The following is a 17,276-nucleotide window of genomic DNA, read 5'->3' as shown; positions in this document are numbered from 1 at the left end:
GTGCTTCAATTTGTATAGAACGGGTAGTTCACTAGACCAGATACAAATGGAAGGTCTGATTTAGCTATGATGTAATCCATGGCAATTGTAGCTACATATCGCCTCTGCGACTCATGAATTTCTTCGAATTCTCTTTGAATTCGAATTCGAAATCTGATTGTTGACGCTGTACAAGCGCGGGCTGCTGTGGTCCTTCAAACGCCGCAGACTGCCCCACCACAGACATCATCCCCCACCTCCCCTCTCTCTTCCCTTCTTTTCCCATCTTTTTTTTCCTTTTCTTTTCACTTTTCATCCTATTAAACGGTAAGTCTTCCTCGATCTTGTCCTCTTCAGCTCTGATTCTAACGCGCTCAGAAACCGCCATCATGGGCTACACTGATTTGGACCAGTTGGCTATCAACACCATCCGTGTTCTCGCGGTACGTGCCCTCATTTTTTGCGCTTCAATTGCCTGCTCTCCCCTCCATAACAGTGACCATTTCACTTCGAGAAGCTCGAGGCCAAAGCTTAGATGTTTCTATGAACACAAATTCACAAACACCATGCATCCTAACTTTCCGAATCTTACTGACGACGCTCCCCACAGGTTGATGCCACCTCCAAGGCCAACTCGGGTCACCCCGGTGCCCCGATGGGCATGGCTCCCGTCTCCCACGTTCTGTTCAACAAGTTCATGAGCTTCAACCCCCAGAATCCCGACTGGGTCAACCGGGATCGTTTCGTTCTCTCGTATGTTCCAATCCATTCCTTCCCAATCGGTCCGGGTGCGCAACGAAAAGAATTTGTCGTGTGCTGGATCAAGACCCTTCAATGGAGCGACAGTCGGCTGACAGTACTTGCTGAATAGGAACGGTCACGGCTGCATGCTGCAGTATGCCTTGCTCCACCTGTTCGGCTACAAGCTCTCCATGGACGACCTGAAGAGCTTCCGTGTATGTTTCTCACAAATCTTTGGCCGGTTCTCTTTCGCTGACCTCCGCAGCAACTCGACAGCATCACCCCCGGCCACCCCGAGGCTCACGACACCCCCGGTATTGAGGTCACCACGGGCCCTCTGGGTCAGGGTTTCTCCAACGCCGTCGGTCTGGCCATTGCGCAGGCCCACTCGGCCGGTGTCTTCAACAAGCCCGGCTATGAGCTCTTCAACAACTACACCTACACCTTCTTCGGTGATGGCTGCGCCATGGAGGGTATTGCTAGCGAAGCTGCCAGTATGGCTGGCCACTTGAAGCTGGGCAACCTGATCGCCATTTATGACGACAACCACATCTCCATTGGTAGGAGCAAATATGATCTCATCCGACTAGAGCCCGACTGACATATCTACTAGATGGTGACACCAAGTGCGCCTTCACCGAGGACGTTATCAAGCGCTTCGAGGCCTACGGCTGGCACACCGAGTGGGTCAAGGATGGTGACAACGACCTCGAGGGTATCGAGGCCGCCATTCGCAAGTGCCAGCAGGTCACCGACAAGCCCTCGGTCATTAAGCTGACCACCACTATTGGCTTCGGCTCCAAGCTGCAGGGCACCGGCGGTGTCCACGGCAACCCCCTCAAGGCGGATGACGCGCAGCACGTCAAGTCGCAGTTCGGTTTCGACCCCGAGCAGAGCTTCGTCGTGCCCCAGCAGGTGTACGACCTCTACCACAAGCACGCCGCTGAGGGTGCCGCCAAGGAGCAGGAGTGGAACCAGCTCTTCCAGAAGTACCAGGCCGAGCACGCTGCTGAGGGTGCCGACCTGGCTCGCCGTCTGTCCGGCAAGCTGCCCGAGGGCTGGGAGAAGAGCCTGCCTACCTACAAGTCGAGCGACCCCGCCGTCGCCTCCCGCAAGCTTTCGGAGGCTGTCCTCGAGAAGATCCACGACGTTATCCCCGAGTTGTTGTCGGGTTCCGCCGACCTGACGGGTTCCAACAACACCCGCTGGAAGAACGCTGTCGACTTCCAGCCCCCTCAGCTGGGTATTGGCGAGTGGTCCGGCCGCTACATCCGCTACGGTGTGCGCGAGCACGCCATGGCCGCCGTGATGAACGGTCTCGCTGCCTACGGTACCGTCATCCCCGCCGGTGGTACTTTCCTGAACTTCGTGTCGTACGCTGCCGGGGCCGTCCGCCTGTCGGCTCTGTCTCGTGTCCGCGCCATCCACATCGCGACCCACGACTCGATCGGTCTGGGTGAGGACGGCCCGACACACCAGCCCATTGAGACGCTGGCGCACTTCCGTGCCCTGCCTAACTGCATGGTCTGGCGCCCGGCCGACGGCAATGAGACCAGCGCTGCCTACTACTCCGCCCTGACCGCCCGCCACACCCCCAGCATTCTCGCCCTGACCCGCCAGAACCTTCCCCAGCTCGAGAAGTCGACCATCGAGTCGGCCCTGAAGGGTGGTTACGTGGCCGTCGACGCCCCCAACGCCGCCGTCACCATCGTCTCGACCGGTTCCGAGGTCAGCATCTGTGTGGAGGCTGCTGAGTACCTGCAGAAGCAGCACGGTGTTGCTGCTCGTGTGGTTTCGATCCCTTGCTTCGAGGTGTTCGACGCCCAGGACAAGGCCTACCGCCTGCAGGTTCTGCCGGACGGTATCCCCGTGCTCTCGGTCGAGGTCTGCTCGACCATGGGCTGGGAGCGGTACGCGCACGAGCAGTTCGGTCTCAACCGCTTCGGTGCCTCGGGCCCCTACAAGGAGGTGTACAAGGTATGTGATTTTCCAGTCATGAAATGTGAGTACCCGCTGACAATCTGCAGAAATTCGAGTTCACCCCCGAGGGCATCAGCAAGCGTGCCATCGCCACCATCGATTTCTACAAGGGTACGCCCGTGCGCTCACCCGTCAACCGTGCCTTCCAGCAGATTCTGTAAGCAAGGAAATGACGAATGTGACGCGGCCAAAATGTTCTGGATTTTACGTTTAAGTATGAGGCGGTACAAGTCCGCTAGAGATATGAGAATGCCAATAGAGCTTATTAAGACTTCTATGATTCTTCACTTCATAGCTCAATGAGTAGGATAAGAAATTTATCTAGCTGCAACCCTAGGATTCCAATTCCCCCCAGCACTTAGTCTGCATCTCAATCGTCGTCCTCAACATCTCATCTTTCTTCTGCTTCGTCTGCGCCGTATACGGGCCATAGGCCTCCTCCGTCTGGCGCACAACGGTATTGCGCCAAGGCCGTTGCAAGGGTTCCGTAGGATCCCCCGGCTTGCTCATCTCAAGCTGGCCCAGCCCCCGCCACGTCTCATCGATGGTCGGCGCCAGCTTCTGTAAGAACGCATTAATGCCGCCCGCGCCGCCGCCGGCATGATAGCTCTCGAACACGCCGCTAACAGCCCACCGCGGCCCAATACTGGCCGTGACAATAGCATCGAGATCCCGCGCCGACACGACGCCCTCATTGACTAGATAGCACGCCTCGCGCAGCAGCGCAAACGCTAGCCGGTTGCCCACGAACCCGGGGATCTCGCGCTGCAGCGTGATCGGGCGGTAGTACAGCGATGCCTGGGGCTCGCTGCTTGCCTGCGCTGCCGAGGCGGACGCTACGGCCGCGACGCCGGCCGCCGTTGAGGCCGGTAGTGTTGGCCCCGGCACGGCGCAGAAATACTCGCGCGCGAAGTCCACACGGTCCGGATCGGTTTGCTCGCCCGGGACGAGCTCGATGATCGGCATCAGGTGCGGCGGGTTGAACGGGTGCGCGACGAGGAGGCGTGCGGCGACGCTGGTGTCTGTATTATTCCCTGCCGCCTGCGTCGATGCGCCCACGCCCGAAGAACTACTCCACAGATGGGCGGTCGGGGCTGCGGTTTTGGTGACTTCTTGCCACACGGCTTGTTTGGATGCTGTCACTTCGGGGCTCTGTTCTTGGATGATGGTTGCATGTTGTACTGCCTCGGCGATGGACGAGGCGAGGAATAGTCGGTTGTTCTTGAGTAAATGGTCGACTATTTCGGTTTTCGGGATCGGTTGCTCGGCGGTTGGGGACACGAAGCCTGCGTCCAGGAAACCTGGTAGCATAGAGCGCAGTTGCTTCTCGTAGTCTGGGCGCGGGTCGTAGACAGTTACTTTTGTGTCGCGGCGGCGGAGGTGCAGGGCTAGCATGGAGAGCCCGATTGTGCCGAGGCCAAGGAGGGCGATGTGGTGGTCGGTGGACATGGCGGATTTGAGATATTAGCTGTAAGAAATTGAGTGGAATTGTTTATACAGTTCATTCAATCAGTAGCAGTTTACTTCAAGAGGTGCTTGGTGGAGGGGTGCGGGAATGGCGGACGGAGGCGGGGAGCATGATCCTCGTGCCGATGCAGTTAGGGCTCGGCAATGCTGGCGTCATGGTTAGGGTGCATATGCGACAAATCCTGTGATCTATTTATGTGATCGCTAAGAAAACACACAGTAGAGCTGGAAATAACAAAGAGGAATTCAATTCCAGTAGACTTGTCCCTTTCATCTTCATGGGGAGTTTTTGACTCCGAGGCCTCGACATCCGCAATGCGAGGGCCATCTGAGTTATCAGGATAAGTTCTTTTCCCGTGAGATACGCAGGGCTACTAGTCTTCTAGAATGAATGCAGATTTTTCATTCTCGATGAGATATCCAGTCCATTCAGTTCATGTATACGAGGCTGATCAACCTCAACAAAAGTGATTTGTCCAAACCCAAACGCAACTATTAACAAAAGACATTCAAGCCAGAGAGCGACAAGAAAGAAACGCCAAGGTATCATGAACACATCAACAACCAAACACCAGCACCGAAGAAATATCGACAATCCGGGCCAACTTGCAAAAGATATCAACACCGAAATCCAAATTGAAACATCTCATATCATATCATCCATAAATCGACTTATACGGCCAGCCGTCGGTCCCAACCATTGACCAACGCAAATTCATCAATTTCTTGCTCCGCCGGCATGATATTGTTGAATGGATCCACCAAGTTCATATCGTCGGGACGCAGATGGGCATCCGCGTAGGGGGCGAAGTTGTCTTCAGCGCTATCCAGACTCTCCCCGGAGTAGCTGAGCACGCTCTGTGTAGTGATTTCTTGATTCGGTGCCAGATCCCCACTGCTCGCAGACCAGGCCTCGGGAGACAGATCATGTAGGTCGGTAGGCGGGGGAATGACCAAGGAGCCGTCGGTGGGTTTCCGGTTATACTCGGCCGTGATAGACGCGAAGGGACCTGGGTCTTCACCGCATTCCTTGCCGCCGTAAATTCCCGTGAAGATGTTCGAGTAGCCGCGGTCCATATCGCTGAGAACGTACTCCCAGTCTGCCATTGTGATCGCTCCCGCGGTTACATCTGACGGTGTAGAGCAGGACATGGCCCGGGGATGGTCATACCCCATGGAGGAAGACACCATTCGAGGATCGGAGGCAGGATCCAGAGGAGAGGATCCCTTATCGGAAAAGAAATGATGTGCAGTGAGGTGATCAGATTGGGAAGGAGGCAAGCTCGCCCAGCTAGGAGACCGCAAGGATTGAGGAACCAGTGGAGGCGTGGCACCGGAGATGGTGTTGCGTCGCGAGGATGAACTCTGCTGTGACGACTGATCCTTTCCAGAGCCCGGTGTCAAACGAGACTTCAAGGACTGCATCTGCTTCTTAGGAAACTTGGTCGTTTTGTGTTGTGGAGCAACCATCCCCTGCGGCTGTTTACTGGCGGCCGTTGCATCGTGTCTGCCACTGTCCAGAGCGACGAGGGTGTTGGCTAGTGTGCCGAATTCCACAGCCGCTCCAGTCGTTTCCGACTCCAGCTGTTCCATGACAGTGCCGAGGAGTTTCTGGCTCTCTTTGGCCAGTTTGCTGTCACGCTTAAGACCAAGGTTTTGCCATAGAAGCCCAAGTCCAGCAAGGATCACAAGCTCTTTCCGATTAAGGCTCACGGAGAGGCATAAGCGCCGTTCATCCAGCAGCTCCAGAATCTGGACAATGTGCTTCGCTGAATCAGATAGCGCCAGGACTGATGGCGAGCGCAAGTGCTCATCAGCAAAACAAACTGCTGGTCGGTGAATCAACGAACGAATAAAGTAATAGATGAGAGACTAATCAAGTGTCAGTACTATGAAATATCAAACCAAACTACGCTTGTGCTTACCAAAAGCGGCGACCGACTGCTGGTGACATTCGTGCTGGGCTTGTCCTGAGAAAACTCCAAGCGAAGATGAGGAGGCAGATTTTGCAGCCACTCGTCCAGTTCCCTAGCGACCAAGCGCACCTTGGACACATAAATGTCGTAGCCAGTCTTCGAAGGGAAAAAGTCGCCCAGAGCCTTGTTCAGAATCCTCGAGACCCCGAAAAGCGCCAGCGCACTGGAGATGCGGGTACATTCACCAGGAAGCGTTGGTAGGAAACCCGTTTCCGTGACATTCTCATCATCCACATCAACGGGGTACTCGGTCTGAACATCATCCTCGCGTAAAAGAACAGGCAATCCGGTCAATGCAGAGCAAAAGCTATTTTCGAATTAGTGGGCAATCATCGTCAAGGCAAGCAGCATGCCATACCGGTCCAGCACGTATTGACACCAGAAAACCTTCTTCCGAGTCTCCCTCTCCAAAGGATTGGCAGTCACGTTCTCTTGGTTCTGATGAAGACCCAGCTGATGGCATATGTCCACCGCAAGGGCCCGGTAGCGGAGCAGACTGCGATAGTCGCTCTTAGTCATGCAGTAGATCTGAGCCAGAACAAAGCACTGCAGGCTTGCAACCGAGGTTTCGGCAGAGAAAGAACCGAGAGTAGTCGCCCAATTCCCTTCGAAGAAAATCGGGTCCTGGTTGGTTCGTGACTGTTGTGGCAAAAGTCAATCAGTATATCTTCTGTCAAAATGTAACCAAGAACCCTTACAGTTGACGAAAGCGCGGCAATCCCAAAAACCAAGTTCAACTGGGTCATGGCAAGGGAATCCCGCTGCAGCGACTCGTTGCTGTTCAGATATTGTTCGTAGACTTTTAGAATAGTCGGGCGGTGCACCACCGGATATAGTGGAGCCCATTCTTGGAAGAATATATTGATCAGTTGATCCGATACTAGGCGCGGTGGCGTCTTGACCGCTTGGTCTGAGGATCCACGAGAAATCGGCGCGGACAGGGCAGTCAGTGCCTTCGTCGGCAGTTTGGATGTTGACTTTCCCTGGCTGATTAGCTTGTCGGTGAAGACATCTAAAAATTGTGAGTTTCTCCAGTTCTGTCCCATTCTACAATCAGGGAATGTTAACATACCCACAAAGCCCTGGGTGCTAGAAAGGCCCGTAAATGGGTTATCGCAATTCTGCGACGGATGTGAAGTAGAAGCTCGTTCCACTATAATCACTCCCTCTGCAGCATCCGACCCAGCCGCTTTGACCGGGGTAGATGCCGAGGGAGACCGTGCAGACGGGGCCCTTTGCGATGGTGAAAACGAATGGATCCGGGACAACACATCGATCTTCTCGTCCTTCTCATCCAGCAAATCTTTCAGGTCTTTCACTTCAGTTTCCAAGGCGCGCACCCGTTCCTCGAGGGTCTCGGTGTACCCGCGAGGAAAGGCGCGGCGGCTTAGTTTGTCGCTGGTGCGGCACTCGAAGCCGACATTGGCACACTGGGTACAGCATGGACGAACGCCGTCGCATCGAATTTTCTTACTGCGACATCGATCACAGGCCTGGGCAATCCGGCTTTGGGTACCGGTGCCGCCGACCTTGATCACTTTCATCGGCAAGATACCAGGCATTTTGAGGTAGGTTGGCACATGGGGCCACCAAGGTGTCACTGCGGGTTTGTCGTTTCAAATCGCACAGATCTAGGTTTTTAAGACAGAATGATGAACGATGTAAGAAACCAGAACAAGATCCAGGATATGTAGAAGAGTAGAAGAGTAGAAAGTGGCAGAGCACGGGGGCAAGACTATGCCTGAGTCAGCACGTGGAGACCCCGCAACGCTGACGCGCTCGTCCACTCGGCAGTTAAAAGTCCCCGTCTTTTTTTTTTCTTTTTCTTTTTCTTTCCTGATTCTTTAAATTGAAACCCTGAAATTCCTGGGGATCGACACTTAGTCCAAACTATTGCCCATTGCAATCATTGCCCCAGAGTCCGGTTCCCTCTGAGAATCCTTCGATCTGACGGTTGGATCCTCTCAAGGTTCCCCCAGACTCCACAACCCCAGCGCATCTTGGGTTTGGGAAAGCGGAAACATACGGGGTTGCTGAAACCTTGAGCAGCCCCAAGACATGGATCCCAGTGGTTTTCGGCAAGTGTGGACGGTTGATCCGAGGCGAACTCCAGATTTTTTTTTTTTTTTTTTTGTTTTTCGCTTGAGCGCTAATGGACGATCTCGGTCGCAAGAGCCGATCCACTCCTCTACGTATCGCCTATACGATCATTCATGTTGAGGTTCAATGGTCAGCCCCTGATTTCATAGTCTCAAGTCCTCGGAGAAACTGCTGGACCCTTTTTACCACTCAAGGAAGGAGATGAATATCGAAGCCGACCATAGTACCCGAGGTCTCGCACGGAACCAGTGGTTTTTCTGCTCCCATACATAGACTTCCACTTGGACAGTGAAGTAAACCCGACAGAATCCACGAAAGTGGCGACGGGGGATCAACGGCGGGGAAACCCACCTCTCGTGCAACCATTTCTGGCGCTTTGGGCAGGAAAAAGAGAGAAACGGCCAATGACGTGGGCGTAGTAGGCGGCTGACCAGCTTACGGGGTACTCATCGAGGGAGTACCGATCGAGGGAGTCGCGCTGTATTTCGAATCACCTCGTCAGCGAGTTTTGGCCGAGAGAATCGCGAGAAAGCCGTCAACCATGGATGGATTGCTGCAAGACGACCCACCCAATCCACTTGGATCATCGTTGGACTCCACTCCCCATCTAAGACAAGCACATCGCGAGTGTATGGATTTCGTGGGGTGGAATCACGGTTGGGGATTCCGCAGATATATACTGGAAGCACTGGATGCGGTGCCAGTCCCTGCTTTTTTTTTTTCGCTGCGCCCCAATCTATCGCAGGTATATTCTCTCTTGGCCAACGCGGCAGTAATAGACCCTGCTCAGCATGAATAAGCCGGCCGAGAGGAAGTGTGCTCCAGTAAAGAAGCCGGCAATCATCGACAGGAGAAACCCGACGGGATGTACTCTAACCCCGATGCAGATCACCCCGACCCCTATTTCTTTTTGTTGGCGAATACACTTCCGCACAAACGTCATAGCACGCATGGGGTCTGTGCTGCTCTACTCCCCAGATATTTTTTTATGGCTGAAACTAGCTTCAATGGTGGCCTCCGCATCGAGAACGGTCCCGCCATGGAGCTTGGAGAAGTGGATATGAAACCGCCCCTTTTTCATGAGATCTAGAGGAGCTGGAACATATGTCCCATTGCTTGCTAGAAGGGATCAGGCCAAAGTTCGGCAGGGGGAGAAGTGGAGCGCCGAGGAAATCCCATCCCCCGGATTGATGCTATGGATGTTCAGTATCGGATAGTGCCCAGTCTTCGCCATGAAGTCATCAGGGGCACTCGAATGGCCTGCTCAAGATTGTTCGCGTAGCTAATATCGGATCATGAGAAGTCTTCGACCTCTTCAACTTGCTCCGCTCCTTCAGCTTGCTGTGTGAGATAGGCCGTCACAGTTTCAGAATCTAGCAGCGCATTTCTCTGGGTATTATGGTCAGCAAGATATCATGAAGCAACAAGGCTCTGGACACTTACTTGTTCTGTCAACTCCTGGACTGCTACCTCCAGAAGGGAAACCTCCAGGGGTCGAAACCGCGCCAGCAACTTAAAGACAGTAGGCCGGAACATGGCTTCCATCATGGGATTATCCGCGCTAAATTGCGATAGAATTTCTGTTGTCTCCTGGAGAGATGCAAGCTGGTCCTCCAGTCTCCCGAGGAGTAGAACAACTGCCCGAAGCTGGAATATGTCCCAGAATGGGTCGGTCGCAAGGCGATCTCGCAGCTGGCTCACCGATTGAATCTTCTCGCCTTTCCAACTGGCCTCGAGTTCTCTGCCACCGTCTGTGGTCTGGGCCACGCCGAAATGAAGACCATCCTCCTCGTTGACACATGCCAACCAAGCAAGCGGGCTATCCCAGCTAAAAGCTTCTTCTCGTTCGCGAGAAGCCGATAAACGAATTCCGGGGGTCTCCAGGCAGAAATTCCTCTTGGCCACTCCGAGAGGGTCATCGTCGGGGATGTCCAGGTCTAGGAACATTTGCTTCGCTTCACTTCTGTCCTGTTCCAAGAATCCGTACGAAAAGATCATCTCGGCTGCGGACTTCTCATCGCCGTATCTGCAGTTTTCGTCAGTATTCCCTTCAAATCGACAGTCACCGCGACGATCACAAAACGAGACAGTTTTGTTTCTCGAAACTCCAGGGAATAACTGACGATATAGTCACCTCATCACCAGGAGATAGACTCTGCCCCCACCGCAACCGGAGTATGGCATTGCCCTCCGAGTTAGCATCGTACAGCGCTTTCGCTTGGCCCCCGGCCTCATGGTTAGCCATGTCGAGACAAGGCACCATGGAATGTCCACTCCCTGGGAGGTCCACCATGCGTGACCGATACGCGGCATCAACATATTTCCAATCATCCAACACCAAATTCCCCGTTTGTTCATTCCACCAGACCTGCCGACACCAAGCTATGCTCTCTGTTGCCTGGCGAATCTGGTCGAATTCTCGTTGGAGAGAAGTGTTCTTTGCATCCACGACGGTGAGAAGTGAGGTACTCTTCAATAAACCGAATTCCTCGTCAGTGTAGCAGGTAGGAAGAGGGAAGGACGACGGCAGGAACTTGATGTACTCGGTCCAGGGATTGGACACCCCCACCTGCCGAGGATACTGTTCCGAGCGGAGATCCGGGCTGCTGTGGGTGATTTGCACAAGCAGGAAGATCAGGATGGCCCCTCGCGCTGTCTGTACATGTCAATCAATCCTCTGTGTTCTTCTATAGAAAACTCGTGGGGGGTGGTTATGAAGAACCCCCCCTCCACTGGCCCCATACCCTTGCAAAATCTCCAACCGCCTCCAACACCTCCCGAAGATCCTGATCGGATTTGGCATAGTTATGCACAGCTTCCAGTGAGAGAACCAGGTCTGATGGCACCTGGAGGAGGATCTCTGGCGAAGAGTCGCTGTCGCTGCTGAGCTTGCTTTCCGTGGCTATAATGCCGCTGCCCTTATTTGCCCCATGTTCGTCCAACCCAAACTCCTCAACAGCAATGCCATAAGTGGCGATTCCATAGAACCTAAGCCAGGTTGGTAATGAATTGAGTGGAAGATACTCGCGCTTCATTGCGATTGATTAGATGTGAGCAAAAGTCGACGCGACGAAGAGCCGGGGTGGTTCACGATCGCCGCTTATCGATAAGAGGCCCTAAGCCCTAAGCTACCAAAACAGTCCGATGGGCATTGCAGCATGGAGACGTCATAACTAGATCCTAGTTCTGCTCTAGTTACGAGTGATGTCTCGTGGACTCTCTTGCATTTCTACAATGCCCCGAAACGATCGCATCTCACCTACATCGAAGCTGCCGACTATGCTCATCCCACGACCTCCTCGACTGATTGTCCTACCACTTCACTCCCTTGTACAGCCAGCAGCCATCCGGACACCGGGCAGCTTCCGCAATTATTCGCTTTTCAAAGCATGGAAGGGGACGACTCCTGAAGAGAACTCGGTAAACCGGGGTAAGGAGGGGGATACAAATGATCCCTCGGCAGATGCCACGGCCACCGGGATGAAGGAGAGGGAGGTGAACGAAGGCATTGCAGACGAAACCAAGTCCCAGGGAACAACAGAAAGAGGCGGACACAAGTATGGTGAGAGGGCCAAGAAGGAATTCCCGAATGCTCCTGAGCCGGTTATTGGGATGAATGATGAGCGAGCTCGGGTGAGTCCGCTTGCCCAATTTCTTCTTTCCAGAAGGTCAAAACAAAACCCCATTCGATGTTCGGACCGCTGACCAAATATCGTCGGTGCAGAAAGGCGACTGATACCAAGATTTATCCAAAACGCCATTGTATACTCAATGCTATACCACGTGCCTTCCATACGCCAAAAAAATTTGTTGTTGGACATTGCATTGTTGTCGGTTGGAAGGCGTATCCATTACTGACGTTACTTCACATCGAAATTGTACATAAATGGAGTTGGCTTGGTCTACCGACCAACCTTGAATGAAAGGATCTGGCCACGCAGTTGTTAAACATGGACCATACATGGAAAGATGGATTGGTGCACTTACATCGTGTTTCCCGACTGCAATGATGTCATCTTCAGAAACCCGGGTTCCTCCAATCCCTTCGATATATGAGATTGGCACATCACCCATCACCTTCCGAGCAACATCGCCCACTGTGCTGTTCCTATATAAAGTCAGCGAAGGCTCACCATATTCCATGCCACAAACGTACCTCTTGACCAGAACACAATCGCGGAAGACGGCATCACCAGCCCCAGAGCTGAAAGTAGATATGTTTCGAACTGGGAACACAGGCACGAGGCCTAAAAGCTCCGCTGCTCGACTCAGGCATTGGACCACTCCGGTCGATCCAAAGCGATAGAGAACCATGTCTTTCAGGTTTTCCACCCGACTGACTAGAGTTAGCTCGAAGGAACCAATGGTCAATTTTGCTAATGGACATACGTCTTCAGCTTTTCATCCATCTCCTTGAGGCCTCCTCCATCGGGTTCACCCATATCGATGAGATCCTCTCGAGTGTCAACAAACTCGCTCCCTTCGATATACTTGACGTAACTCTGCTTTGCGAGTCGCCGCAGAAACACTTCCGAAATAGCGGAACACAGCACAATGGTCTTAGAATCTTGCATCTTGGCAATCTTGCTGATGTTCTATGATCTCCAAGTTAGCATGGTAAAATTAGCTAGGCGCAAAACCGACATACCTTGTCCGCATCTGGATGATCAATCTTGTTTAAAGCAAACACAGTCGGGAACTTCTCGTCGATGAACGTTTTGACAACAGTCTCTATTGTCTCATCGGACCATTCTTCAAGCGGCTCCTTCATGCCAAGTCGGTCTAGACACCGTGCGACAATTGACGAGGTACTTCCGTAACCTGAGAACTGCCCTTGTAATGTGTCGACGGGGTTGGCCTCTACATACAGTGTTAATAGTTGGGGACCTTGAGCAAGGTGGAGAGTGGGGGTCACTGACTCGTCGCAATATGTCTTCTCTTGATCGATCCCCTGCAATTGATTGATCAATGGTTTGCACTCGCATGGTTATATGTGACTCCAACCGTACCATTTATCCATCAAATTCCCCAGCACCCATCGCACGATCTCGGACCGTAGCCACTCGATATCCTGGGAAGGATCGTACCCACGAGTAGCTTTTCCTGTGAAACCATCAGCATCTCGCCATTTCTCCGAATCACAAATGGCAACCCCCACTGACCTTCAGCATCGGTTGTTCCGCTCACGTCCACTACGTGGATCAACGCATCGGCATGTCGCAGGTCATCCAAGAATTTGTTGCCTAGCCCCCGTCCCTCGTGTGCTCCCGGAACCAGACCCGCCACATCCAACAGCTCCACGGGAATGGACCGTCGTCCCTCGGCACAACCGCCATAATTCGGCCGACATCGATCCGAAACGTTGTGGCGCTGGCAAGCACATTCAATCTGAAGGTACCCAATTGCTCGCTGAGGGTCAATTGTTGTGAATCTGCCAGATATCAGCACGGGTTCGGCAATGAGCTTCGATAAGGCGCTCGATATAAAAGAGGGGCTGCACGCACGGGAAATTTCCTGATGAACCCCAATGCTATTAGCATTTCATCCAGTAAATAATATTTCGTCCGATATACCCACCGACTTTGGAAGAAGCATCGGTCAAACTGTTCAATGTCGTCGACTTCCCACTCGATGGCTACCCCTCACTGCGATCAGCGAAGCTCTTGATCGATGGAGCAAAGCCACATACCTTGCCCACCAACCCAATCAGTGGATCCCGAGGCATCTTGAGCGTGTGTAAAGTGACGCGCAGGGAAAAATGACCCGACACTTGGATTCTCCAGTTGGTCTGCAGACACGCGATAAGAAACATTTTCTGCTGCGTCTAAAAGGGGAAGGCGGTGGTGTGATCCAGGCACCGTCTCACCGTCCACAGGTTCACCTCGGCCTGCTCAAGCATCATGACTCCAGGATGTCTTCGGGTACACTTCTCGATGGACAATGGTTAATCAAACCATTACATATTCTACGTCAATCTTTGCACGCAGATCATTACACGAAGAATAAGAATCCATGAAGGGGCTGTCTACTTAGACCAGCTGGAGATGCCATCGGAAAACAACTAACGAGCTCAAAGATTGGCACCTGCACCTCCTTGGTCGGGTTGCGATCGCAATTAGTTTTGATCTGCTGAATCAAACCACAGTGCTTGGCCAGTTGATGAAGTCAAGGCCAGCATTGTATCCCTAGCAGGGCTATGACATCGACAGACATCACCATCCAGACTGGGACGGGTCAATCCATCAATTTCTTGCTCCAACACTTACTTGCATGGATGACAATCAGGGATTTCCCGTATCCAGCTTCCATGCCAAGAATATATTGCATTGGTAGTATGACGCTAATCCATCAAAGAACAGGGTCCTACTTGTTTGTTCATGGGGTTCTCCCACTTGATACTGATCGTCCTAGGCTGAAGGCAAAGTAATGGTCTTGGTGGAGACGCAGTTCCATGGCCTGGATGCCATGATGTCGTCATCCCAGCACAGACGCCACGGCCCATGGCAGACTCCTACAATATAAGAATGAACCTATGTCTTCAACCATCTCGAACAGATTATCAACACTTTGCCAAACTTCTTGTACCAAGACCACTCCTTAATACTACTCGTTGTAAATCTATCATCATGTCCGAGCAGACTTACCACGCTACCCGCCAGGATCTCCGCAAGGCTGAGTCCCGCGTTGCCAACCTGCATGGTGGACAAAACCCGGCCGACTCTAACCTCTCCCACATGAAGGTGAGCTACTATTTATCGAAAACGGTATCCGTCTACGCCAATGAGCCGAATACTAACCAAGTCATCCCTGCAGTCAATCATCGACCAGAACAGCAACAAGCCTGAGCAAATTGAGCGCGTCAAGGCCAACCTACCTTTGCCCGAGCAGCCCCCAACTGCCAGTGACTGGTCGTCCTCCGATCAGCGCACTGTCAACGTCGGCTCTGGTGGCATTGAGGGTCCTATCTCTAGCGAAATGGACAGTGGTCTCCGGGGCCCGGCGACGGCCAGCAGCAGCGTTCGCGTGTCGGGATCCGAGCTGCACCAGAACACTGCCCCCAGCAAGGGTATTGGAAGACAAGCTGTTGAGGGTTTGGACGACCTTCCCTCAGATGCTAAGGCACGGTAAATGCCAATGAGTCTACGGAATCCATCATGTACGATAGTCATTTCACGGAGTCATGAGCAACTGATGAATTCACGTCATTGATTTTATTTCGAGATTATGTATTCCATTCGTAGTTAATTTGAGTTCCATGGCATCAGAACCCGTTGAATAATGTTGATCTGGTGGAAATGTTGGCTATGACTTCACTGGGATCGGCCAAGGTCTGGGTGGCCACTTTCCCTCGATCACCATATCAATTGCTTTATTTTTTCCCTGCAATTTTGAAGATGGCAAGAATATCTATATTCTACATGCTATTCTGCACTTGCTTCAGAATACAACCATTTACACAGAGCATGCTGCCCACCAGAGATGTTTGCACTGTTTGGCGGTGATATAGGGCTGACGTCAATCCAACTGCGATCTTCCCAGTTTCAATCGCGATGAACTCACCGACCCGCACTCGGGAATCTTGGAATAAGCATGTGGAGACTCAAGAGACCCTTCTCGGGTCAGAAGCAGTGGGTACAAGTTCGAGAACAGGGAGTGTCCTCTTTTCGTGCCCTGTACGCCACTGAGGGCGTCTCGATCGATACTGGTTGACGTGACGGCCACCGGCTGGCGACTCAATGAACAAGAAATCCCTTGCAATCCTTTGGTGAACAGCGTAACCATGACATCAGGGGCCCAATTCTCTACTCTTCTTTTCGGCTTCTGCTAACAACTGGCTTCTTTCAGTCCATTGGCCATATCTGCCGTGCTGTACTATATAGCCCCTGTCATCTCTCCAAGTTGTTCCTAATCACATTTCTCGAGTCTCAAACCCAATCACTACTCGAACACTTCATTCCTCCTCAACGTTTACCTTAACTCTCTTAATTCTTTCCCTTAAAACATACTCGCCGCCATGGATCTTCAGGGCAACCCTAACCCCCCCGGTCTCCGCAGCACCAAGGTCACCAACGACCCTCTTGCCTCCCAGAAGCCTATTGAGGAGCCCTCAGGCCCTGTGACAAATGACTCCCTCGCCGCCGAGTCCGTTCGCAAGGGCGGCGGCTTCTCCGAGAACCGAGGCGCCGAGCCCATGGGTGTCTCGGGCGCCCAGTCCACTCTCAGTAACACCGACACCTCATCTGCTACTGCTCTCCCCTCTGCCCCTGTTGGCGCTCTCCGGGAGGATCGCCAGCGGCAGGAGAAGTACCCCGAGGCCCTGGGCGGCCAAGGCGACTTCCCCGGCGCCCACCTCCCCGAGTCTGGGTACACAGGTGGCCCGACAGCTGCCAAGCAGCAGATGGGCCTGCACGCCGGCGAGTACCCTGCCTCTGCGAAGTTGTCGGGGCAGGCTGCCGCGGGTGGCAGCAGCCAGTACTACGCCGGCCAGGCGCCGTCGTACACCACTGATATCACCGACGGCTACCACCACCAGACTCCCAAGGGCAAGAACCTGAGGGAGGGCGGCTTTGAATCCAATGACCGCAACAATGCCAGCTTTAACTCGGATATCGGCTCCAAGCAGGACCCTGGTCGTGCCGCCGAGAACAAGTTCCAGCGCTATGTCGCCGAGAGTGGCCTGGATGTCGGTGGTCCTCGCCAAAAGAACCTCGACAACCAGACCTGGTACCAACCTTTGGAACGGGACCAGCGCGCTTAAAAAATTGAGTGATGAATTCTTTTCTCTCTTTCTGGTTTTAATTTGTTTTTGGAGATAGCATGCGAGCGTGTGTGTGTTTTTCACTTCCAGTCTTGGCCTGGGGCTGAGGCTATGAACTATGGGTGTATGGTTTCCATACTTGATGTACGATAGATCAAAGGACTTTCAAAAAGGTCATTCCAAATATTTGTTCTTGCTCCTGTATTGTGTAGTGTCACTCTGGCTAAGCAGCTTAGCAGTAGTAACCTTTGTCGACCAAGTCGATATGTGCATCA

The 17,276-nt window shown here is 53.0% G+C and overlaps 8 protein-coding genes across 8 annotated transcripts; 4 read left to right on the top strand and 4 right to left on the bottom strand.

Moving 5' to 3' along the window:
- Positions 1-368: 368 nt before the first annotated feature.
- tktA (transketolase tktA) lies at positions 369-2,861 on the top strand (the record flags this gene model as incomplete). Its single annotated transcript, XM_056656890.1, has 6 exons — positions 369-422; positions 590-732; positions 851-935; positions 986-1,280; positions 1,334-2,697; positions 2,748-2,861. 6 exons carry the CDS (start codon positions 369-371, stop codon positions 2,859-2,861), a joined length of 2,055 nt encoding a protein of 684 aa, XP_056509690.1.
- A 172-nt stretch (positions 2,862-3,033) lies between these two features.
- On the bottom strand, positions 3,034-4,149 carry NUU61_006361 (uncharacterized protein; the record flags this gene model as incomplete). Its single annotated transcript, XM_056656889.1, has 1 exon — positions 3,034-4,149. One exon carries the CDS (start codon positions 4,147-4,149, stop codon positions 3,034-3,036), a length of 1,116 nt encoding a protein of 371 aa, XP_056509689.1.
- Positions 4,150-4,839: 690 nt separating this feature from the next.
- Positions 4,840-7,705, bottom strand: facB (C6 transcription factor FacB/Cat8; the record flags this gene model as incomplete). The annotated part of the gene is made up of 5 exons (XM_056656888.1): positions 4,840-6,039; positions 6,093-6,450; positions 6,502-6,782; positions 6,842-7,155; positions 7,216-7,705. The coding sequence occupies 5 exons, from the start codon at positions 7,703-7,705 to the stop codon at positions 4,840-4,842; spliced, it is 2,643 nt and encodes an 880-aa protein (XP_056509688.1).
- A 1,831-nt stretch (positions 7,706-9,536) lies between these two features.
- Positions 9,537-11,278, bottom strand: NUU61_006359 (SET domain-containing protein; the record flags this gene model as incomplete). Its single annotated transcript, XM_056656887.1, has 4 exons — positions 9,537-9,632; positions 9,687-10,269; positions 10,367-10,899; positions 10,988-11,278. 4 exons carry the CDS (start codon positions 11,276-11,278, stop codon positions 9,537-9,539), a joined length of 1,503 nt encoding a protein of 500 aa, XP_056509687.1.
- A 199-nt stretch (positions 11,279-11,477) lies between these two features.
- NUU61_006358 (uncharacterized protein) lies at positions 11,478-11,979 on the top strand (the record flags this gene model as incomplete). The annotated part of the gene is made up of 2 exons (XM_056656886.1): positions 11,478-11,876; positions 11,968-11,979. The coding sequence occupies 2 exons, from the start codon at positions 11,478-11,480 to the stop codon at positions 11,977-11,979; spliced, it is 411 nt and encodes a 136-aa protein (XP_056509686.1).
- A 166-nt stretch (positions 11,980-12,145) lies between these two features.
- On the bottom strand, positions 12,146-13,968 carry NUU61_006357 (Ygr210 GTPase family protein; the record flags this gene model as incomplete). The annotated part of the gene is made up of 11 exons (XM_056656885.1): positions 12,146-12,172; positions 12,231-12,351; positions 12,400-12,579; positions 12,633-12,838; positions 12,892-13,103; positions 13,163-13,194; positions 13,253-13,346; positions 13,406-13,674; positions 13,748-13,757; positions 13,821-13,878; positions 13,933-13,968. The coding sequence occupies 11 exons, from the start codon at positions 13,966-13,968 to the stop codon at positions 12,146-12,148; spliced, it is 1,245 nt and encodes a 414-aa protein (XP_056509685.1).
- A 901-nt stretch (positions 13,969-14,869) lies between these two features.
- On the top strand, positions 14,870-15,371 carry NUU61_006356 (uncharacterized protein; the record flags this gene model as incomplete). The annotated part of the gene is made up of 2 exons (XM_056656884.1): positions 14,870-14,983; positions 15,057-15,371. The coding sequence occupies 2 exons, from the start codon at positions 14,870-14,872 to the stop codon at positions 15,369-15,371; spliced, it is 429 nt and encodes a 142-aa protein (XP_056509684.1).
- An 886-nt stretch (positions 15,372-16,257) lies between these two features.
- Positions 16,258-17,001, top strand: NUU61_006355 (uncharacterized protein; the record flags this gene model as incomplete). Its single annotated transcript, XM_056656883.1, has 1 exon — positions 16,258-17,001. The coding sequence occupies one exon, from the start codon at positions 16,258-16,260 to the stop codon at positions 16,999-17,001; it is 744 nt and encodes a 247-aa protein (XP_056509683.1).
- Between the last annotated feature and the right edge of the window lie 275 nt (positions 17,002-17,276).

The sequence above is a fragment of the Penicillium alfredii genome (assembly GCF_028826965.1).
Source record: "Penicillium alfredii strain IBT 34128 chromosome Unknown utg000009l_segment0_segment0, whole genome shotgun sequence".
Taxonomy (NCBI): domain Eukaryota; kingdom Fungi; phylum Ascomycota; class Eurotiomycetes; order Eurotiales; family Aspergillaceae; genus Penicillium; species Penicillium alfredii.
Note: the sequence above shows the minus strand (reverse complement) of the source record. Positions and strands in the feature narration are given on the sequence as shown.